At 43.6% G+C, this 24750-nt stretch overlaps 1 protein-coding gene across 2 annotated transcripts in view; it reads left to right on the top strand.

The window, feature by feature from the left end:
* Positions 1-24750, top strand: part of LOC126412741 (neuroendocrine convertase 1-like) — a 492712-nt gene that overhangs the window by 290527 nt on the left and 177435 nt on the right. For both annotated transcript variants that reach the window (XM_050082477.1, XM_050082478.1), the window contains exon 4: positions 2829-2945. In XM_050082477.1, coding sequence (XP_049938434.1) covers positions 2829-2945 — 117 coding nt within the window. The remainder of the gene's footprint in view (positions 1-2828; positions 2946-24750) is intronic.

Raw genomic sequence — 24750 nt, 5'->3', positions numbered from 1 at the left:
ATTCTCTTCTTGTCCAAACTATTTATCGTCCATGTTTCACTTCCATACATGGCTACACTCCATACGAATACTTTCAGAAATGACTTCCTGACACTTAAATCAATACTGGATGTTAACAAATTTCTCTTCTTCAGAAACGCTTTCCTTGCCATGGCCAGTCTACATTTTATATCCTCTCTACTTCGACCATCATCAGTTATTTTGCTCCCCCAAATAGCAAAACTCCTTTACTACTTTAAGTGCCTCATTTCCTAATCTAATTCCCTCAGCATCACCCGACTTAATTAGACTACATTCCATTATCCTTGTTTTGCTTTTGTTGATGTTCATCTTATATCCTCCTTTCAAGACACTGTCCATTCCATTCAACTGCTCTTCCAAAGCCTTTGCTGTCTCTGACAGAATTACAATGTCATCGGCGAACCTCAAAGTTTTTATTTCTTCTCCATGAATTTTAATACCTACTCCGAATTTTTCTTTTGTTTCCTTTACTGCTTGCTCAATATACAAATTGAACAACATCGGGGAGAGGCTACAACCCTGTCTTACTCCCTTCCCAACCACTGCTTCCCTTTCATGTCCCTCGACTCTTATAACTGCCATCTGGTTTCTGTACAAATTGTAAATAGCCTTTCGCTCCCTGTATTTTACCCCTGCCACCTTTAGAATTTGAAAGAGAGTATTCCAGTCAACATTGTCAAAAGCTTTCTCTAAGTCTACAAATGCTAGAAACGTAGGTTTGCCTTTCCTTAATCTTTCTTCTAAGATAAGTCGTAAGGTCAGTATTGCCTCACGTGTTCCAGTGTTTCTACGGAATCCAAACTGATCTTCCCCGAGGAAACTTAAATGTGGTGTTAAAATTAGAACGGTCTTATGGTATTTGCCACGATATGGAGTACTGGTGCATGCCATTACACAGTACTCATTTGATGCGTTTCAGGAGCACATCAGTACGTAACGAGATCTGTTTGGATAATCTCCGGATTGAAAAGAACATGGCAGCGAAAGTATTCTGTCTTCGCACCCGTTCTTCCATTCACCTCGTGTGCCACAAAACTGTCTTAGTGTTAGTAGCCTCCTCCACCTGTTTTGTAACTATGACAGATCTTTGTTATTACTTCTTGTTTCCTTTTTTTTCCTCTCTAAATTTTTTGTTATTATTAGCTCTCTATTATTACCGCTATTAGATTATTCTTTTGCAATGTAGGTGGAGGATCGTACTAATGGGTAAATTGGTAATCACTATGCACCAAATTTTTCTTAAAAGAAAGACGCAGTGAGTAAAGCAAGCTGTGAGAACTATTATTCACTGGCATGGAACGAGGTCACAGTCACATGCTGGGTGCTTTAAGAAATAACAATGAAAATGTACATGTATTTTATCCAGCTTTATTCAAAAATGTAGCGTAAAGAAAGTCCGTATTAGTTACCCATGTGATGGGGTCCATAATAAAGATACATAAATTAAACAAAGTAAAATATCCTCCGTCGGCGAGTAACTTCCTTTTCTTTCATCTTAAGAAGAACCTATAGTCCCAGGTGATAGGCTTCTCTTATGCGTTACGTTACGTATTTGTAGCGGATGTACTTGGAATTGTAGCTCTTGAAGACACCGACTTACCGTTATTTATTTACGTGCAATTAACATTTTTGAAATTTTTTTCTTGATAGGTAAAACATAATGTAATTGAGAACGTATTTTCATCAAGACAACTCGTAGCAATTGTATGATCAGACGAAATAGTATATTATGAATGGATAATCTTTCAGTTCACTCTGATCTCACACCTAGGAGAACAGATGGACTGTAATACACTATAATGCATACGGAAACACTATAGTACTTCGGGTACACTGTAATACATTGCACTATAGTACAATAAAATGGAAATGAGCGTATGGCATCGTTGGCCAGGAGGCTCCTATTCGGGGAAGTTCGATCGCCAAGTGCAAGTCTTATTTCATTCGAGGCCACATTAGGCAACTTTCGCGCCGGTGATGAGGATGAAATGATGATGAGGACAACACAACACCCAGTCCCCGAGCTGAGAAAATCTCCAACCCGGCCGGGAATCGAGCATGGGAGGCGAGCACGTCGCCAACCAGCTAAGCAGGCGGACACTATAGTACAGATACACTGTACTTCAAACTACATAGTACAATGCATACAGATTCATTATAGTACAATGCATACAGATATACTATAGTAATGCATAATGATACAATGTAGTATAATGATGGCCGGCCGTTGTGGCCGAGAGGTTCTATCCGCTTTGGTCTGGAACCGCGCGACAGCTACGGTCACAGGTTCGAAACCCGCCTCGGGAACGGATGTGTGTGATGTCCTTAGATTAGTTAGGTTTAAGTAGTTCTACGTTCTAGTGGACTGATGACCTCAGATGTTTAGTCCCATAGTGCTCAGAGCCAGTACAATGATGAATGATCTCTCATATCACTAACTAGGCATATGGGGCTGGGTAGCGTCTCTTGGTAAGTAAAATTCTCTCTTTCTTCTTCCCCTAAATCTTCTAACGTTTTCCTATGATAGTCATGATATCTTGTATTACGCTGTTCGCATGCTGGAAGTAATTTCTGAATGAAAATTATGGCACATCGTCGACGGTTTATGTACCTCCTTCTTCATAGACTTCCCCTGCGACGTTCCTATATTGGAACAACAAAATATCCAGGAGAGATGGATTGTAAAGAGCGTCTAAGTAGACACCATTTTTGTCCCCAGGTCAGAAGCGAATGCTGCACGCGTGCTTGCAGCTCTTAGGCAAATGGCTAACTGCACTCCTCACCAACGAACGTGTGCTATGTTGCAGGTGCTGTGGGCTGAGCAACAGTTCTCCAAGAGCCGAGTGAAGAGGGAGGACCTACCAGTGCCCAAACAGTCGGAGATGCTCTTCAACGACGAGCTCTGGGACCAAGAGTGGTACCTGGTACGAAACCAATAACTCCATATGCTTATTCTGTTATCATTACATCATGATTTTAAGCAATAAAGAGTCCTGCTTGGGTGAAAGACTTAGGAGTGTACGCTTTCTAAACGTGACAATGCATCCTTTCTATCTAACGAGGCAACGACCACCTCCCCCTCTCCCCACTCGAACATCTAAACCTGACAGAAAAATTTGAAACACTCAGAAGACATGGCCGGATGTCAGTGTAACTTCATACATGTTCGCACCATCGGCTGGTGTGCAATTAGAGTTTCAATTTTCTGTAACAGTTATAACGGCCACCACAGTGCACCAGTGATGTTCGTGTTTCACGTTGTTATCAGGCCCGGTATGGCACTGAAGGGGCCTGAGCAGCCACAACTGTTGCGTGATCACTGTGAAAGACACGGAGATGACAGGCACTCATGTGAGAGAGCATTATCAGCAACTGACAGAGTGTGAAGCGGTCTCTTTTGTGAGTGTCCATTTATCTTGCTGGTCGAATGGTGGAATAACGAGATTTGTGGGACATTCCGATGTGACAGTGGGCCAGAGTTTGGCTCAATGGGAACTCCAAGATAGGCATACACGTCATCGCAGTTGTGTTCTATCACGTCTATCCACTGACAGGTAGAAAGGTGAGATTGCCGTACTGTGCACCAACCACACCGTAAGCGCTTCACATCTGCGCCTGCCGCCCGAGAACAAGTAACAGACTCCCTGCAACGTCCTGTGTCATCTCTCACAGTTTGTCGGAGACAGGCAGCAGACAGACTAGGGAATTGCTGTCGCATGCATAGTTTGCAATTAACACCACAACGCAAACGGTGGCATTTGAGGTTGTGCCATACTGGGAAGCACGGACGGCAGATGAATGACGCCGCATTGTGTTCAGCCACGAATGACTGTCCTGCGCCATCCCGGACTACTACAATTAGTGAGTATGGCGGCAACATCGATGGGCGTCCCATTGTTGAAATATTTTGGAGAGGCTTGCCTCATAGTGTGGGGAGCCATCGGGTATGAACGGGTCACAGCTGGTAGTGACTGGGGAAACATGATGGCACAGGATCCTGCATTCTCATGAACTGCGTCCCATGCGACACTATCGTGGTGCAGTTTTTCAACGGGACAGTGTACTTCCACACATGGCACGTGTCTCTATGAACTGTTTCATGATGCTGAGGTACTCCCAGGGCAGCAAGATCCCCACGTCTATCCCCAATGAAACATGCGAGGGTTGGAACTTTAATAGTGGCAATTATTTATTTACAGCTCGGACAAAATAGATACGTGTTTCAAAGTTTTACTGACCTTCAAAGTAGTCACCAGCATTCTGTATAAACCGTTGCCAGTGACGTGGAAGTCGTAGGATACTCTTAGCAGTGCCAGTTGTGTTGACAGTTCGAGCGGCGCGGTCTATTGCCCGACGTATTTGCAGCAGTTCTGAACCGAATGCCGTGAAGTGTTTCCTTCAGTTTAGAAATGGAGCTCAACTCACGAGGGCTTAAGTCAGGGGAGTGCAGTAGGTGGTATAGCACTTAGCAACCCCATCAGTTAAACAAATCTGTAACAGCTTGCACTGTACGTGCTTGAGCATTGTCTTGCAAAATGATGGTCAGGTCCTGCAGAAAGTGTCTGCACTTCTGTCTCTTATCTGGTTGTAGACTGTGTTCCAAAAATGAACAGCATAGAGACAGAAGTGATGACACTTTCTGCAGGACCTGACCATCATTTTGCAGGACAATGCTGAAGCAGGTACAGTGCAAGCTGTTACTGATTTGTTTGACTGATGGGGCTGCTAAGTGCTATACTACCTACTGCACTCCCCTGACTTAAGCCCTCGTAGGTTCAACTCGATTTCTAAACTGAAGGAAACCCTTCACGGCATTCGTTTCAAAACTGCTACAAATTCGTCAGGGAATAGACCGCGCCGCTCGCACTGCCAACACAACTGGCACTGCTAAGAGTATCCTAAGACTTCCACATCGCTGGCAGCGGGTTATTCACAACGCTGGTGACTACTTTGAACATCAGTAAAACTTTGAAACCTGTATGTATTTTGTACGAGCAGTAAATGAATTGTTACCACTATTTAAGTTCCAACCCTCGTAAATAGGACGAGCTCGGATGTCAGTTGCGTCCGAGTGCCACTATCCAAGATATTAAAGACCTGTTGCTACAGATATAGGCCACTTAGCCACAGGAGAGGGTACATCTTTACGGCAACCGTCGGAACCGAGTAAGTGCATGGATCGAGGCGAGCGGAGGTGCAAGTACATACTGTTAAGAATTTTTGAAAAATTCTGTAATCACCTTAATAACGTCACTTACCCCCTATTTCATCCACCCCTACTGTGTGCCTCACTTTTATATGGCCATGGCATTAAATAACGGACATTAATCTATACTACCATACAACGAAGTCATTACTTTGTGAAACTCTCCATTTGTGTACAATCAATGTTAACAACGCTGTCGCTGACGGAGCAATACCGTCTAACAGACAATTGCGACCAGCAGATTCACGAGCGCCATTAATGAAATATTGTTTGGCAAAGAGCTAAACATTTGCTTAAAACAATATTTGTTGATACGTGCAGTATTCAAACACGGCGGAATGAAACAGTATGCGCACTTGACATGACCAGCATGTAGACAAGTTATATAATTTTAGGGGCATAAGCACCACAGTAGCCCAGTATCAAAAGCATATTGATCATTACCTAGACTTTTGTCATAAGCTGTAATGCTCCCATGAAACATCACATTTTTATTTTCTTTCTTGATGCTGCAAATAAACGGAAATATGAACAAAATACCTCCTCATATGCAGCCAAATATGCAGTAACCCTTCCTGCAAAAATGTTGGAAACAGTCTCGTATGCTTAGAAGAAAGAACTGACTCTTTTGGACCGAGGATTCAAAAAACGATGCACATTATTCCATGAAAATCTGGGAAACTTACAACAGCCTTATACAAAAAGATTTTGACTGATATAATGAAGCACTATGTGCAGGAGAACATATTCCGATTGTTAATTGATTCGTTGGGAGTACAAAGAAATGCAAAACTGTATAACAAGATATTTCGAGATGTATTCGCAGAAGCATTGCCATCGTGCAATGCTCAAGTGATTCCTTCCGAATGCATTACACTAGTGTAACCCTCCGAGGTCTGTTTTCATTCTCATGTAAATAATTTGTTCAAAAAGAAACAGAATTGCTTTTATTTCATCTAGTGAAGAAAAGAAATTATATTAAGAGAAGGAAACATCAAAATACTTTCCCTTGTACCTCACCAGCTATCCCCGCCAATATCTCGTGTGATTTGCTACCAAACACTGCGATGAGGGAGAACATTTTATGAATCGAAACCATGTTTGTTTACAGGAACCTTAAAACAATCCGGTAGTAGTAAAAATGTGTCGTTTATAAATTATGCAATACGGCGATAAAATTGCTGCTTCCCTGTATCTACTATAAATACTGCCGCAGCACGTGTAACTCATCAAGTAAAATAATAAATGTAATTTTATGTACGAAGTTCTCGTGAACGCCTTGCAATCTCTTCCCGGAATTTGATTTGTAATGCCACATTTTGCTGTGCCTTCCCTTTTTATACCTATTATGAAAATATTAGTAAAAGCAATATCGTATTGAGCATTTTTTCGGTTTATTTGCAGTGTAAGTTATGTAAAAATGAAAATACAAAAAGAAAAATTTGGTTCTCCAGAGAAACTCGAGCCTGCGCCCCTAGCATTACCACACCGAACTCTTACCGTTGCGCCAGCCACTCCCTTGAATGTCCGCTACGATACATAGTTTATTTCTCTCCCGGCCCACCCCAAAAATGCTTTTCTTTTTCTAAACGTTCAGCCAATTGTAGCTCTCAGTCATATCACTGTATTTCTGGCCGAGCCCTGCATGCATCACAAATTTGTACGAAATACGTGATGACCAGTAGGCGTGGTCCCCGTGTAAGACTGTAACATCAGTAGTACAATTATTTCGATACTGCAGTACCTTTGATATTCCGAATTACGAAGTAATGTTCCGTTGGAAATGCATGCATGTCCAAAGGAAAAGGCATTGCAGCGTTTATAGCCATTATGGCATACATTAAATGTATTCGCATTTGCGAATATGGACAACCATCAGATGAAGACGAAAACAGGAATTTGTGCTAAACCGGTACTCGAACCCTGATTTCCCGCTTATGGCGAGCGGTTGCCTTACCTTTTGGCTATGCATGTACGACTCAAGGCCAGACCCAAATTTCCATATGTCGTCAAGTATGTGTCTACAAACTGTATTCTAACATTCATTACTTGTATTACCCGAACAGGCGAGGCAATTTCTTTGAAAGCTGCTTACCCTATGTTGGTGGATAAATACGGTATTGCAGTGCCTGTGTTATTCCGAATTACGAGTCAATGTAATTAACGTGGCAGCTACAGCGGTTATGAAATACATTAAATGTATTCCTAGCTGCGAACATGGACAACAAATCTCACTTTATGGCTGGTATGAGTACAAGCTGGGGCTACATAAAATCAAAATATTTAAAGAACGTTATTGTTTTAAAAGTTCAGTTCAACGGACATTTCACTGCTGGGTGAAAAGATTATCCTCCTCTGTGTATAAGGTCCGCTGGCAACCACCTTCTAAGAGATGTCACTCGCAGTCGAGATGTATAATTCCGTTATCTACAGTAGTTTCAGCCTCAAATACCGAAACTGTTACTAGTTGTGTCACTTTTTGACCCTGGCCGAGACAGAGGGCTTTATGATTCTATGCTATCCATTAATTCCCCTTTTTTAGTGCGGAAGATCTTATCGAGTTTATTTCGTGTCTTGAAGTGCACTGTTTCACAGACAAACAGTCTGTTTCTCCGGCGACATAGATTTAGGTACTTTAAATATTTCTTTTAAATTTTAAATTAATGCATTGATTTTGTGAACTCAAGATACATTGACTTATTTCCTGGTCTATGAATTTAATACTGTGGCAGTGTGGTGGGAGAACGGTTTTGTTCTCATATAGTAGTATAGTGTAGTTAGGAATGTAATACACGTTCCAAACTTCACCTTTCCTCTTCTTTGTATTATGAGGAAAGGCACTAGCAACTTGAAGTCTTACTCTTGTCTTCATTTACATTAGCGACTGAAACCAAACGAATTGATTTACTCGCAACTAATTACTGTTTCCGGCAAGTCCCATAAAACCGCAGCTAACTATAATTTATGTGGACACGACAGCTAACCTCCGTAATTGTAGCGGAAGACAGACATATGAGGCTCAAGAGGATATGATTAGTTAGCAATACAAGAGTATAAATGAAACTAAAGGCGTCCAAGAATTGTTAACTCTTACAAGGGAACCTCCTCATCGCACCCCCCTCAGATTTATTTATAAGTTGGCACAGTGGATATGCCTTGAAAAACTGAACACAGATCAATTGAGAAAACAGGAAGAAGTTGTGTGGAACTGTGAAAAAATAAGCAAAACATACAAACTGAGTAGTTCATGGGATGATATGCAACATCAAGGGCACTGGAAACGCATGATCGCCGTGGTCTCGTGGTAACGTGAGCAGCTCCAGAACGAAAGATCCTTGGTTCAAATCTTCCATCAAGTGAAAAGTTTAATTTTTTATTTTCAGTTTATGTGACACACTCTTATGTTTTCTTCACTTTTTTGGGAGTGATTATCACATCCACAAGGAAACCCAAATCGGGCAAGGTAGAAGAATCTTTTTACCCATTCGCCAAGTGTACAAGTTAGGTGGGTCGACAACATATACCTGTCATGTGACGCACATGCCGTCACCAGTGTCGTATAGAATATATCAGATGTGTTTTCCTGTGGAGGAATCGGTTGACCTATGACCTTGCGATCAAATGTTTTCGGTTCCCATTGGAGAGGCACGTCCTTTCGTCTACTAATCGCACGGTTTTGCGATGCGGTCGCAAAACACAGACACTAAACTTATTACAGTGAACAGAGACGTCCATGAACGAACGGACAGATAATAACTATGCAAAAATAAAGAAAGTAAAATTTTCACTCGAGGGAAGACTTGAACCAAGGACCTCTCGTTCTGCAGCTGCTCACGCTACGACGGGACCACGGCGCTCCTGCGCTTACGTTCTCCATGATGTTGCCTATGTGGCCCATGAACTACTCAGTTTGTATATTTTGCTTATTTTTTCACAGTTCCACAGAACTTCTTCCTGTTTTCTCAATTGATCTGTGTTCAGTTTATCAAGGCCTATCCACTGTGCCAACTTATAACTAAATCTGAGGGGGGTGCGATGGGGAGGTGCCCCTGTTAGTATAATGGAAATCGTACCCGCCAGGGTAGCTGAGAGCGCTAACGCGCTGCTCCCTGGACACGGAAGGCGCGTTGGCCCCGGATCGAATCCTTCTGGCGCATTAACGACGTGGGCTGGTGTGCCAGTCAGACTGGATGTGGTTTTTAGGCGGTTTTCCACATCCCGCTAGGTGAATACTGGGCTTGTCCCCGCGTTCTGCCTCAGTTGCACGGCTCGCAGACATCTGACCACGTTCGCACTATTCCATGGCTTACACTAGACGCAGACATTTGGGGTACTATAATACCTTCCCAGGAGGGTATGGGGTGGCGACAGGAAGGGCTTCCAGCCACCCCTTAAAATTAACATGCTACGTCCAATTGACCAGCAGACCCCGCCCGTTGGGATTCAAGCTTGGAAAGAGAGAGAGTATAATGGAAATTGTCTTATAGGGGATCGTGTATGCAGTGCTCACATTTATGTTGTTTGTATAAACTGAAGCAACCTTACTTAATTACAAAAACAATAATCTATAAACACAAACAGAATAGTGGTACAAGGATCTTGGGAGCGTGAGCTACCTCTTAGTATGTTGCTGCACCCTCTCTGGCCTGCACACATGAACTGATACGGTTGAGACAGATATAGGGATCCTACTACCCCAGCGATTGCATTTGCATCACGCAGACAGTTCATATGACAAGTCTCATGTGTGGAAAAGCTTTGTCTTGCTGAAAAATGGAACCACAACACTGTTGCATGAGACTTAACTCAGGATTTCCTTGATATACCGCTGTGCTGTCACAGTTACCTCAGTCCCTACCAACTGTGACCTGAAGTCATACCCGATGGCTCTCCACACCAAAATGGAGTAGCACCACTGCGCCTCTCCAAAACACTGGAAGAACGGAACCTCTCGCCAGGTCGCCACCACATCGTCGACAATGGAGTCCTAGTAATCAATGGTACTGTGAAACCGCGATTCATCGCTGCCATCATCAGCAGCTCTGCTGATCCAACGTTTGTGTTGTACTGTTACTGGCAGCCTATACATGGGACAGTAATTCTCTTGTCCAGCTGATGTTAGTCTCCCACCGACGGTGCAGGATACACATAATGTTGCAGCGAGTCCATTACCTTTTCCCAGAGGGCAGCAGTTGTTGTGAAGCGTGTGCAGTGTGCTTTACGATATTTTCTTGTGGTAGTCACAAGTGCTCGATACAACATTTACGAGGAGTGTACCTGCCTCACGTTCCCATGCACATCAACAAAGTGTCACTTTCACATGTGAATGTCCCACAAATCTTGATATTCCACGATTCGATCAGCTGGCCAAATGTAGACTCACAATGATGCCCTCTCAAATTCTGCCAGGAGCCGATCACCCTGCCTCATACAAGTACCCACCATCTCTATGTCCGTCACATTGATTGCTCAACCCCTGATATTGTTCATCCACTTTATATAACGTATGGAGCATGGTAACACAACTAAACACCAACAATGGACTATTGAGGCCGTTTCCCCATCACAGGGATCTGCGGCACCAGTCATTTACATACCCACTGATGTTGTGAACTTTTACGTAGTTACATTGATATCTCACCATGTTTTCTGGGTACTTCACTGTTTTCTCAGGCTGTGTGCTTAAACAGACTATGGAATACTGACTTCTTACAGGCCTCCAAATATGCTAATTTTCCTGCTTTGCAGATCCAGTTTATGCACTACGTGATGAAAAGTATCCGGACACCTGACTGAAAATGACTTACAGGGTCGTGGCACCCTCCATCGATAATGCTGGAATTTAGTATGGTGCTAGCCTACCCTTAGCCTTGGTGACCGCTACCACTTTCGCAGGCATACATTCAGTCAGATGCTGGAAGGTATCTTGAAGAATAGCAGCCCATGTGCTTTACTGAGGAGAGGTATCGATGTAAGTCGGTGAGGTCTGGCACGAAGTCGGCGTTCCAAAACATCCCAAAGGTGCTCTAAAGAATTCAGTTCAGGACTCCGTACAGGCCTGTCCATTAATGGGACGTTATTGTCGTGTAAACACTCCGTCACAGGCCGTGCATTATGAACAGGTGCTCGATCGCGTTGAAAAATGCAATCGCCATCCCCGAACTGCTCTTTAACAGTGGAAAATTTCAGTGTAGGCCTGTGCTGTGATAATGCCACGCAAAACAACAGGAGATGCAAGTCCCCTCTATGGCCGGCCGGAGTGGCCTAGCGGTTCTAGGCGCTACAGTCTGGAACCGAGCGACCGCTACGGTCGCAGGTTCGAATCCTGCCTCGGGCATGGATGTGTGTGATGTACTTAGGTTAGTTAGGTTTAAGTAGTTCTAAGTTCTAGGGGACTGATGACCTCAGAAGTTAAGTCGCATAGTGCTCAGAGCCATTTGAACCATTTTTATTTCCTTCTATGAAAAACGCGACCACACCATAACACCACCGCCTCCGAATTTTACCTTTGGCATTACACACGCTGGCAGATGACGTTCACCCGGCATTCGCCATATCCACACCCTGCCATCGGATCGCCACTTTGTGTTCCATGATTCGTCACTCCACACAAAGTTTTTCCACTGTTCAAACGACCAATGTTTACGCTTCTTACACCAAGCGCGGCGTCGTTTGGCATTTAACGGCGTGAGGTGTGGCTTATGAGCAGCCGCTCGACCATTAAATCCAAGTTTCCTCACCTCCCGCCTACCTGTCATAGTACTTGCAGTGGATGCTGGTGCAGTTTGGAATTCCTGTGGGATGGTCTGGATAGATGTGTGCCGATTACATATTACGATCCTCTTCAACTGTCGGAGGTCTCTTTCAGTCAACAAAACGACGTCGGGCTGTACGCTTTTGTACTGTTCGTGTCCCTTCACGTTTCTATTTCACTCTCAGATGGGAAACAGTGGACCTAGGGATGTTTAGGAGTGTGGAAATCTCGTGTACAGACGTATGACACAAGTGACATCCAATCACCTGATCACATTCGAAGTCCGTGAGTTAAGCGGAGCGATCCCTTCCGCTCTCTCACGATGACTGTACTGAGGCCGCTGATATGGAATACCTGGCAACGGGTTGCAGCTCATTGCACCTAATATGATAAACGCATGTTTTGGGGGGTTCAGGATGTTGTGTCTAGACAAGACAGCCTAGACACAATGAGAGGAAGCCGAAAGGCACGCGTTTAGCTCACGCAGGCAAGAGAAAGGTCTGTAACAGAATACGTAATGAATGCTATAAAGAAAAGTACGTAGCTGCTGGAATACTTAACTTTAATCCATCATTTGTATACATCGTTCTAGATGATACAAGTGAGACTCTGTAGATACATGCAATGTTACTAATGGCGCCTTGCTAGGTCGTAGCCATTGACTTAGCTGAAGGCTGTTCTAACTATCTGCTCTGCAAATGAGTGAGGCTTCGTCAGTGTGCATCGCTAGCTACGTCGTCCGTACAACTGGGGCGAGTGCTAGTACGTCTCTCTAGACCTGCCGTGTGGTGGCGCTCGGTCTGCTATCACTGAAAGTGGCGACACGGGGGTCCGACATGTACTAATGGACCGCGGCCGATTTAAAGCTACCACCTAGCAAGTGTGGTGTCTGGCGGTGACACCACACAGGATATTTTCGATCACATAGTATATGTTCAGAAGTATCCAGACACTTATTAGTGGACATTAATACGGGTTGTGTCCCTGTTTCGCCTTTACGACGGCTTGAACGTTACTGGGGGCACTTTCAATGACGTGTCTGAATGTGTGTGGTAGAATGGCAGCTCATTCTTCCTCGAGGGACGAAACCAGAGAAGGCAGTAACGTTGGACTCTGGAGTTTGGACCAAACTCCACATTCTACTTCATTCCAAACGCTGAGGACAAGACTCGAGGCATGACGAACCATTTTAGGTTTGCCACTGTGCATAAACAACTGCGTCATAGATCCTTCCTTATGACAGGGTGCTTTTTTCGTGCTAAAACTAAACTAAATTCCATCCAAACAGGCATCGAAGGCCCAACGGTACCGACCGACTACCACGTCATTCTCAGCTCGCAGGCGTTACTGGATGCGGATGTGAAGGGGCATATGGACAGCACACCGCTCTCCCGGCCTTTATCGGTTTCCGTAACCGGAGCTGCTAATTCCACATCAAGTCGTTCCTCAATTGGCCTCACAAAATTAGAGTGCACCCCGCTTGCCAACAGCGTTTGGCGGACCGGACCGTCATCAATCACCTGCCAAGTACGACAGCGGTTAACTTCTGTGTTCTGACGGAAACCAGTCTTATCATCTCGGCAAGGCCGATTGCGCTTTCTTCGTGCTGATGTAAATAACTGTCGTCTGCGTACTACTGCTCCACTGTACTCAGTGCTGTAAAATATGTTAATATCTTTCAGCATTTTGCGTTTTCTTAAGCTAAATAAGGGGACCACGCCCCTACGACGAAAAAAATTTCCACATCGTACCACAACCTCCTCTGTACTTCTCTGTTGGCACTACACATGAGGGCACATAACGTTCTCCAGGCATTCGCCAAACACAAACACAAACCCTTCCATCGGATTGTCGCATTGTATAGTGTCATTCATCACTCTAAGTCAATCCACAGTCCAGGCCGCGCCTCTGTTTACACCAGCTTGAGTGTTACTTAGCTTGGCTTATGAGGAGCTGCTCGAGCTTTGTACCCCATACTTTTCAACTTCTTCCAGATTGGACTGTTGGTACCACACTGGAACTCTGGACTGATTTCTTCTGCTGATTTTTTGCGGCTTCGTTTCTTACTCCGCAATGGTTTGTGGTGTCCATGCGTCTGTACGTAGGTCTGCTGATCCTTGTTTAGCTATGGTTGTTCCTTCGCCTTTCCACATCACAATCATATCATTAATAGTCGACTTGGGTAGCTTTTGGAGGGTTGAAATAGCATTGATAGACTTGGTATTCACGTGAGATCCAATGATTAATCCACATTCGTAGTCTGTTAGCTCTCCTCGCAGAACCATTCTACTGTTACTGCCTCAATACTGATAACATAATACTACAGCCTCATTTTATACTGGCTGGTAGACCTTTCGTGACAGCTAGTCGTCAATTCCCCATTACATTAGAGTGGCGGATACTTTTGATCATACAGTGTAGCTGTCTGTGGGCCTTTCCATTCTACGCTACTTCCTATTACAGCAAGGGAAACGAAATTGACGTCTTTCCGTCCGTTCTCCTAGTCTGAAAGAAATTCCAATAGTTCAAGAACGTATTTATCACAAAATTATTTGTGGTTTTACTCTTGAGATAAACGGTCCAAAGATAACGGATGATCACATGAAAAGTGTTAGCAACTTTTACTGAATTATTGTCACCTAGTCGAAGAAACTAATCCGTCATTCATCAGGAGGGAAGTATTCAAAAAAAAAATGACCGAGCCCAGTTTTCAACTACTATTACACAACACCAAAATCGTGTTCCAGCACTGCATCAGTTCGCTTGGCACAAATACGGCGTTAACAAATATACTAGGTAATCTGTGTCAGAGTAAAAATTTAACTAATTTTCTCATGAAATGCAGCTGTGTCCTGTAATGTAAATGACACTTTACGAGCATCACAACTTTGCATGTAATCTACAGAATCGACTATATTCTCGATAATTACGTGCGCGATTAATGGGTCCAAACAATGCGGTCGAACGGAATGATGCACTGGAATAACGGTGCAATTGTAACTGTGTGGAAGACAAATGAGAGTTCATTAAAGAATACGTCCCACTGTATTAGCCTGTAACCACATTACTGTCAATGTTTCGGCATATTAGTGCAGTTAAAGATAGAACATCGAAACAATTTCCGTAAAATAATTACGCCTATTATAACGTAATGGGTTGTTTTAGCTCTAGATAAACGACATCCACTTCGTATCGATTGCCATGCCATATGACCTAATTTGCCATCATACGTGGGAATATGCAATTAACAATGACATTTTAGCCCACGTGTATGTCCGATATGTATATATATATATATATGTATGTGCTCTTTTTACGTGTAATGTTTCTTACATATTTTTAGACGTATTTAGGAGACTTGAAGACGTTCGTTCGTCTGAAACTGCTTGTCTCTATATAATCGTACAATTATTTATGGTACCATGATGTCGTTCTTTAAATATAATTATTATATACACACAACTGGTTTTATAAGTGTGCAGTTTGCAGTTTTAAATGGTACGTCTGTTCCACTGTCGTGACGGTCGCTCGACTGACAGATACTGTAGGCTATTGTCCCATATCATACCTACAGGATATTCCTGTTAATATCATATGGTCAGCGTTCTAACATGTTTTGCAGCTTTCTTTACATTGTCATAAATTGCATCCTTTCAGAAGACAGAAATATCTCAGTTCACTCTCTGTAATTCTGTATGTGTACGCAGCTGATTCGTTGTTGCTCGCGCTTACTGACAGCACCCATAGAAAAGACAGTTCACCAATGAAATCCCTCTAACGTCAAGTGCTTGTACTTCCACGAACTTTCAGCCATTTTCAGTTGCTGATTCACTGACATGTGGTCACTGGCTTCGTCCTTATATTAGTGTGGTACTGGGTCACTTGCTGTGACTCGTGCTAGCGAATACTGGGCGTACTTTAAATTAGCTATGGCTGGCTTCCATGCTATACTCAGCTGCCAGCCATCATATTTATCGATGGCGCTATTAGATACATACTTCTGGTCCTTAAAACTGCGACACCTTCAAGACAGCATGCAAAAAACGTCAAATCGGCATGGATTGCATTACATGCTTGGATATGCAAATGATTAGCGTTTCAGGTCAGTCACACAGGTTAGGTAAGGATAACACCAACTACACTTCGTTTGTAAGTCAAGTTTACATAGCTGGCTAGTCTTTCACGAATTGCATCGAAATTGTTTGCCTGTGTATCGTTCTACGAAATTGCTTCTCTCGTTGGTCGGGATCCCAAGAATTCCATGCGAACACGGGTCAGTGGACTCAGGAGGCCATACTCGACGTTATGCAGTATCTGCACAGCTCCAAGCAACTAGCGCCCGAGAGCACTGACGTATTGTTAATATGGCCGTGCAGGCTTGTACAGCAACGTCCTTACAATGGGACAGATAAAGGGCTTGTTCTTAGCCAATTATACACATGGACAATGCGACGGCGTCTACGCCACCACTTTCGGCACGGCAACCTAGGTCGCGTCTTTCCTTGTGACGGCAGCGTCGAGAGACCTGGAAACGGCGGTGCGCCCAATGGCAATATTGGACATAACTGTGGCACCATGTCGTTTTCACATACGAGTCCTGGGTCTGCGTAGAAGATCCGGATGGACTACAGACAGCGTAAGTTCATTGTAATTTTGAAGCCTGGAAAATTCCTGTATGAATTGTCGTAACACAAAGCTATTGCACGACATTCATGTTCGTTGGAGATGTTAGGGACAGTAATAAAACGCAGGATAGAATGCCAGTACGAATATAACGGCTTGTTACAGAATGGACAGGTGGGCTTCTGCAAAGATAGCGGAACCTATGAAACCCTAGCACAACGTATTACAGATATCCAGCTTTGCCTCGGAAACAACAAGTCCCTAATAGCGGTTTACAGGGATATTGAAAATGCTTATGATGCAGATGACCTTTGGTTACTATTCAAGAACACAGAGCTACGCAGTATACTTCTTCACTACATTGGCAATCTCCTTTGTCTAATTAAGAACAGAGAACTTTGTATGAAAATTGGTAACAGCAGCGTGGGACGAAGTAAGGGCATCCCGCAAGGATGAGCTCTCTCACCGATAATGTTTAATATCTACACCGTAAATATGCACTCAATTTTCATCAACATACTACAATACGATGATAATTGATATTAGAGGCCGTCAGCTGTCGCCGTATTCCCGCTCGTTCTCGTAAGCGGGACTGAGCAGCGAGAATGCTGCCTGCTAGATTATCGTGTTCCGAGAGCGCGGTCTCGGTAATGAGGCGACCCGACACTCTCGGCTGGCCATCCGCAGCCGAACGGTTCAGAACGCGGGTCGTACTGTGTACGGCTATCCGAGTTTCAAGTATACTAGTAAGGAACATACACGTGTGACATGTCACAGTTGTTCTGGAATGTCTGAATGCATTTTGGGAGATTTGAGACACATTTCGGTCGAACGAATCAAAACTGAGACATTCGAACACATTCAGTCCACGTAATTATAAATGTAAAGCTGCCAGAGTTTCCTGTAAAAGTGCTATCAGTGGTGGCATTCTGGTTACTCAGAAACTGTCACGTAACGGCGACAAGGGAAATCGTGAAACCTTATGACAAAGGCCGGCCGGAGTGACCGAGCGGTTTTAGACGCTACAGCCTGGAGCTGCGTGGCCGCTAGGGCCGCAGGTTCGAATCCTGCCTCGGGCATGGATGTGTGTGATGTCCTTAGGTTAGTTAGGTTTAACCAGTTCTAAGTTCTAGGGGACTGATGACCTCAGAAGTTAAGTCCCATAGTGCTCAGAGCCATTAGAACCTTATGAAAAAGGAAGAGATGACGACTGTAAATTATTTTCTACATGATGATACGATTATCATGGGGTCCAAGCTAAGCATTAACACGAAGTCATTTCTTGCAGTAGCAAGGAAAACCAGCCACCCACTTTCCTGCCTGCCATAGATATTAATCCTGAATTTCGTGTGTGCGCGTTTTGTACTTACGGTTGTATTTAAAGTGACGTCACATTTTACAAATGTTTCCTATTTCGTGTGTAACTGCAAATATGCAAGATTTCCTTTCGCGGAATTAGTTTTGAAGTTTATTGCCTTTATGCTTGTGTTTATTTCTTCCTCTTTTTTTAGCTACAGATTTATTATCCCACTGTTTCTTCACTCTTCGACGACTTCATACGGTTCATCGTATTTATCACGACTTCCGTTAGCATTAAAGATTGCCGTCAACTGGGACAAGGTTGTTAACATGTTATCTGTTTCAGAGTTAATTTTGTAACGTTTGCTATCAAAGCTAATTGTGTAACTTTTGTGTTTTATTTTTATTTTGGTGTAGGCCCTAGTTCTATAAAAGATATTTCACTTTTGCAACAACGGTGTGCAAGTAGAATGTTCGAAGAGGCAGGTGCTTTAGACTTACGAACAGTCTTTCGCAGGCTCTGTAGCTACATACTTGGAACGCTTGAAGGAAACGACCACCTTTTGAGGTGTTCCACTTTTCAGGTCATAGGTGCTTAATGTATTAATCACTGTACGTTATTACCATTTGTTGTCGTTTGATGCCCTTCTGTTAACCATCACCGCCTTGCAATTTTATTTTTATATCCTGTGTTTTCAGACTCCTGTACTTATCATTTCTTGAGCTACGCGAAATGTAATAAAAAAATGGGGGTTCCTATTTAAAACAAACGCAGTTGATATCCGTTTGACCTATGGCAGCCCCATTTAGCGCGCCAACCATAGCGTCATCTGGTTTTCCCCTTCAAGCTGGACAAGTTTCGTTCTTTGTATTTTTTTCGTTTGACGCTTATTTCGTGAGATATTTGGCCAGGTCACGATCAATGGACCACCCTGTATACAAGCGACAGTTTAGGGGAATGATAGCGTAAAACGGACGCAGAAACGACAGCCATCGGCTAAAGGCTGGAGGAAATCGGACTGACCATTTCGCAGACCAAGTCTGCTGTGAACATTTACACCAGACATCAGATACAATACACCCAGTCTATGACGCCAGGAGCATATAATCTTCCGGTGAAGCCAGTGGTGAAGAACCTTGGCCTGTACATCGACTGTAACCTACGATGGACAGCACTTACATAAGAACTTTAATGCGTTAACAGAAATGGTTGAAATGGCTCTAAGCACTGTGGAACTTAACATCTGAAGTCATCTGTCCCCTACACTTAGAACTACTTAAACCTAACTAACCTAAGGACATCACACATATCCATGCCCGAGGCAGGATTCGAACTAGGGACCGTAGCAGCAGCGCGGTTCCGGACTGAAGCGTTTAGAACCGCTCTGTCACAGCGGCCGGCAATGCGTTAAGAGGAGTGGTAGTTATAACATGGGGTGCGGACTACTACACATGCATGAAGTGTATCGTGTGCTACTGTGGTCTTGTCTAGTCTACCGATGTGTATTCTACAGATTGGCGATGGACGGCTTACTACAAAAACTTAGTACGATATCATGAAAAGCACTTATAGTACAAGGTGCCTCAGAAATGTTGTGTTGTATGGAGTTGAGGCGGCGTAAGATGGACGGCCGTGCAGTGGAGTATACGAAGCTCCCATAATCCAGCTTGGAGCGGACGATCGACCGATATAGACGAAGCAGGACGGTTCGATCCGCTCCCCACGACATACCACTGAGAACACGGAGGACATTTAAAGAACGGGTGTGTGCTACTGTGGTCGTGTCTAGTCTACCGAAGTGTATTCTACAGATTGGCGATGGACGGCTTACTACAAAAACTTAGTACGATATCATGAAAATCACTTAGAGTACAGGGTGTCTCAGAAATGTTGCGTCAAACATCGACAGGTTGCAGAGGGTGCCTTGAGAAACAATCCGAGGATAGGAACCTGTGTCCGAAAACGCCATCCAACGAATCTACAGCGCGTCGAAGTTAATAGGCGCCAGCGGTCGCCGCTGTGCCAGCCTGTGGGCAGAAAACCTGATTTTGTACGCCGATGGCCTGTAGGCGGGAAAATATCGCGACATTGTTCGTTATTCAGTGATCGCGTCTGATTGCCACAATCATCAGTGGAGAAGACGGAACTAACAGCTGCTTAGACAGGCTTTGCCTCCTATGAAAGCGATGTTCTATTGCCTTGGTGGATGACAATTTCAGACTCGGGTTTCCATCTGTAGTTTAGTTTTCTGCTGTGTGCCAAAAAAACAATGGAGGTATCAGGAGGGTCCGGGAGAAATACACACTGTACACTTAAACCCGTGACTGAAACCATTATCTATTGAGGCAACAGACGATTGCATTCATAGCAGGCAAGGCGTTTGACTAACAAACAACACTGCAACACGTTCCGACTATGGTCTGCCAGTGTACAAAGTCGCCTTTGCTGCCGAAGAAGTGGCCATGCGCCTGCAACTGTGACGCTCTGTAACGTCGTTGGAAGACGTTTCCTGACACGGGATCCTGTCCTCAGTTTGTTCCACCCTCTTCAATTCCTCGAAGTTTGTCGCCACATTTCTGGGCACAGTGTAAGTCTTCGTGTCATGACGTCAACCGAACAAATATATTAGTTGTAGACCGCTACACTTGCTACGTTCATATTAAGGCATAATTTTCCTAATGAAGAAGGCTCAATTTTCAGAGAACGTCGTGTTATCTCGCATTCAGAAACTGTCCACAATATGTTACTCGTCTACATGTTTCAAAAAAGTTACATCTGTACTACCGTTGGACTGATGTGAGATTTGAGGCCCCACTTTCAAATCATGCCCAGTTCGAGCTCCGAGCCATATATTCACAGGCGCGGATACTCTGCTAGATGACCTAAAGAACCAGAAACGAACAGAATGCGCTTTCGGGTATTTACGCACAAGCAGGATTTAAGCACAAGTTGCCAAGCGAAATCACAATGATGAGGGCCGGTATTACGGACATCGTGGAAGCCCTTAAATACAATTATACGGTACCAGAGAAAAAATTGCCCACTTTCTTGGACTCTACATTTGCGCACACTCTCTTTAAATATTTTCATAGAGGGTATGAAAACCACCCGTAAGCCCACGAGATAATAGCACAGGTAAATCAACTAGATAGGAAAAAGGATGCAGGGCCTCCATGTACCAGATTAAGGGCAGCAGGTACCTTGAAAATTCGTATGTCTAGGGACATTTTTTCTGTTGATTTGAGCTTTCAGCTATTACGTACACAGACTCTTGTCTTACACTCAGAAGTTTCCTGTAGTATTACAGCAAAATATGTTTTTTTTCTGGTCAAAGAAATGCCGCGGTCGAATTACAGAAGTGTCAAGAAAAGGTATGGAAGATAAAAACAGTGAATATTATGAAAAAGTTTTAGGTTCATGTATGACAGTTGCACTATTGGAAAGCGGTTAACGGTAGCGAAAATCTTCTGTGCAATTATGAACTTAGCAAGTTTTCCTGCGAAAATTCAGAAATAAATTCTTTTACTGTATGCAATGAAAGAAGCTGTGAATTTAAATGATTAGTTCGTAGCACGAACGGTATGACAGATTTGTAAGTGAAATAAAACTGCGGACAAGAGGGAGTCACAAATCGCACATTTTTTTGGATGAGTCAGATCGGCGTAATCTCACATCAAAGTTACTATGGAAATTTGTGAGCAAGAAACACCAAATTTATTGGCAACCACAGACTTTGTAAAGTACGAGTATAAAGAAACTTACACCTTCCCAACGGAAGCTAAAAGGGAGTTATGGAATAACTCGAGTAAATTAAATAACTTTTTGTAATCTAAGTATATTGTTTCAACATGCTTTTGCTTTTGTTTTATATCATCAGCGTCTAAGTTTGTTAATATCAATTTTCCTTTAAATCGATACGCGTAGTATGTCACTATGATTTATTTACGTGGATGACTGTATGGGCCTGGATCCGCGCGACCGCTACGGTCGCAGGTTCGAATCCTGCCTCGGGCATGGTTGTGTGTGGTGTCCTTTGGTTAGTTAGGTTTAAGTAGTTCTAAGTTCTATGGGACTGATGACCTCAGAAGTTAAGTCCCATAGTGCTTAGCGCCATTTGAACCATTTGGACTGTACGGAGAGTACTCAAAGGCCAATAAAATAATAACAAAATTATCATGATGTATGTCCCCATGTGTGAGGACTCTGATGAAAATGATCGTTACCATATTACATTCATCACTGTCGTATGGGGCCAACGTCTTTGTTAATGGTATGAAGTGCCAGTCGGTACACGATATGAACGCATCTGGTTTGCACAACACTATAATGTAGCAACATGCATTTTATTTCTGATATATTGAGACTGTGCCTTATCTTTGATGTTCTGACATTTAGTTCGCTTTATATTTTGACAGAATAACGAAACACACTGACACGGAGCGCAGACGTTTCATGATTTTTTATTGTATCTATGCTGAGATGAGGAAAGTCATGGGACTGCTATATGCATGTATACAGATGACTGCAGTATCGTGTACACAAGAATATAAAAGGTCAGCGCACTGTTGGAGCTGTTATTGTACTCAGGTGATTTCCTACGTGATGATGGCCCCACAACGGGAACTGACTGACTTTGAACGCGTAGTGGTAGTTGGAGCTAGATGCATGTGACATTCCATTTCGGAAGTCATTTGTAAATTCAATATTCCGAGATCCACGATATCAAGAGTATGCCGGAATACCAAATTTCAGGCATTACTTCCAATCACGGAAGCTCAGTAGCTGACGGCCTTCACTTAACGACAGAGATCAGTGGCGTACGCGTAGAGTTGTCAGTACTGACAAACAAGCAACATTGTTTGAAGTGACCACAGAAATCAACGTGGGGCGTACGACTGACGTATCCGTTAGGACAGTGTGACGAAATTTGGCGTTAATGGGCAATGTCCGCAGATGAATGGCGTGACTGCCTTTGCCTACAGCACGAAATCGCCTGCAGCGCCTCTCCTGGGCTCGTAACCGTATCGATTGGACGCTGGAGGACTGGAAAACCCTGGCCTGATCATGTGGGTCCAGACTACAGCTGGCAAGAGCTAAAGGTAGGGTTCGAATGTGGCGCAGGCTCCACGAAGCTATGGACCCAAGTTGTCAACAAGGTTAACACTGTGCAACCTGGTTGTTGCTCCATAATAGTGTGGGCTGTGTTTTCTTGGATTGGACTAGGTTCTCAGGATGAACTGAACCTATCATTAAATAGTTATCTTCCACGCCACGTTGAGTTGGTGCACTACACCAGGCAAAAGAAGTTCCGACACGATCCTAGGAGATATCGCAAGACTTTTGTCACCTCACTGTATACTTGCAAATACAAGCCAACATAGCCAGATATGTGTGCACTATGTAGTCAAATGTCACCACTTGTTCAATTGTTGGCTGCTCTTACAAACACTGACATACTTGACAGAAAATCCTAGGAAGTTCTGGTCTTACGTTAAATCAGTAAGTGGCTTGAAACAGCATATCCAGACACTCCGGGATGATGATGGCATTGAAACAGAGGATGACGCGCGTAAAGCTGAAATACTAAACACCTTTTTCCAAAGCTGTTTCACAGAGGAAGACCGCACTGCAGTTCCTTCTCTAAATCCTCGCACAAACGAAAAAATGGCTGACATCGAAATAAGTGTCCAAGGAATAGAAAAACAACTGGAATCACTCAATAGAGGAAAGTCCACTGGACCTGACGGGATACCAGTTCGATTCTACACAGAGTACGCGAAAGAACTTGCCCCCCTTCTAACAGCCGTGTACCGCAAGTCTCTAGAGGAACGGAGGGTTCCAAATGATTGGAAAAGAGCACAGGTAGTCCCAGTCTTCAAGAAGGGTCGTCGAGCAGATGCGCAAAACTATAGACCTATATCTCTGACGTCGATCTGTTGTAGAATTTTAGAACATGTTTTTTGCTCGAGTATCATGTCGTTTTTGGAAACCCAGAATCTACTATGTAGGAATCAACATGGATTCCGGAAACAGCGATCGTGTGAGACCCAACTCGCTTTATTTGTTCATGAGACCCAGAAAATATTAGATACAGGCTCCCAGGTAGATGCTATTTTTCTTGACTTCCGGAAGGCGTTCGATACAGTTCCGCACTGTCGCCTGATAAACAAAGTAAGAGCCTACGGAATATCAGACCAGCTGTGTGGCTGGATTGAAGAGTTTTTAGCAAACAGAACACAGCATGTTGTTATCAATGGAGAGACGTCTACAGACGTTAAAGTAACCTCTGGCGTGCCACACGGGAGTGTTATGGGACCATTGCTTTTCACAATATATATAAATGACCTAGTAGATAGTGTCGGAAGTTCCATGCGGCTTTTCGCGGATGATGCTGTAGTATACAGAGAAGTTGCAGCATTAGAAAATTGTAGCGAAATGCAGGAAGATCTGCAGCGGATAGGCACTTGGTGCATGGAGTGGCAACTGTCCCTTAACATAGACAAGTGTAATGTATTGCGAATACATAGAAAGAAGGATCCTTTATTGAATGATTATATGATAGCGGAACAAACACTGGTAGCAGTTACTTCTGTAAAATATCTGGGAGTATGCGTGCGGAACGATTTGAAGTGGAATGATCATACAAAATTAATTGTTGGTAAGGTGGGTACCAGGTTGAGATTCATTGGGAGAGTGCTTAGAAAATGTAGTCCATCAACAAAGGAGGTGGCTTACAAAACACTCGTTCGACCTATACTTGAGTATTGCTCATCAGTGTGGGATCCGTACCAGATCGGTTTGACGGAGGAGATAGAGAAGATCCAAAGAAGAGCGGCGCGTTTCGTC

This window comes from Schistocerca serialis, chromosome 7 (assembly GCF_023864345.2).
Source record: "Schistocerca serialis cubense isolate TAMUIC-IGC-003099 chromosome 7, iqSchSeri2.2, whole genome shotgun sequence".
Classification (NCBI taxonomy): Eukaryota; Metazoa; Arthropoda; class Insecta; order Orthoptera; family Acrididae; genus Schistocerca; species Schistocerca serialis.
This window is presented reverse-complemented; position numbering and strand designations above follow the sequence as displayed.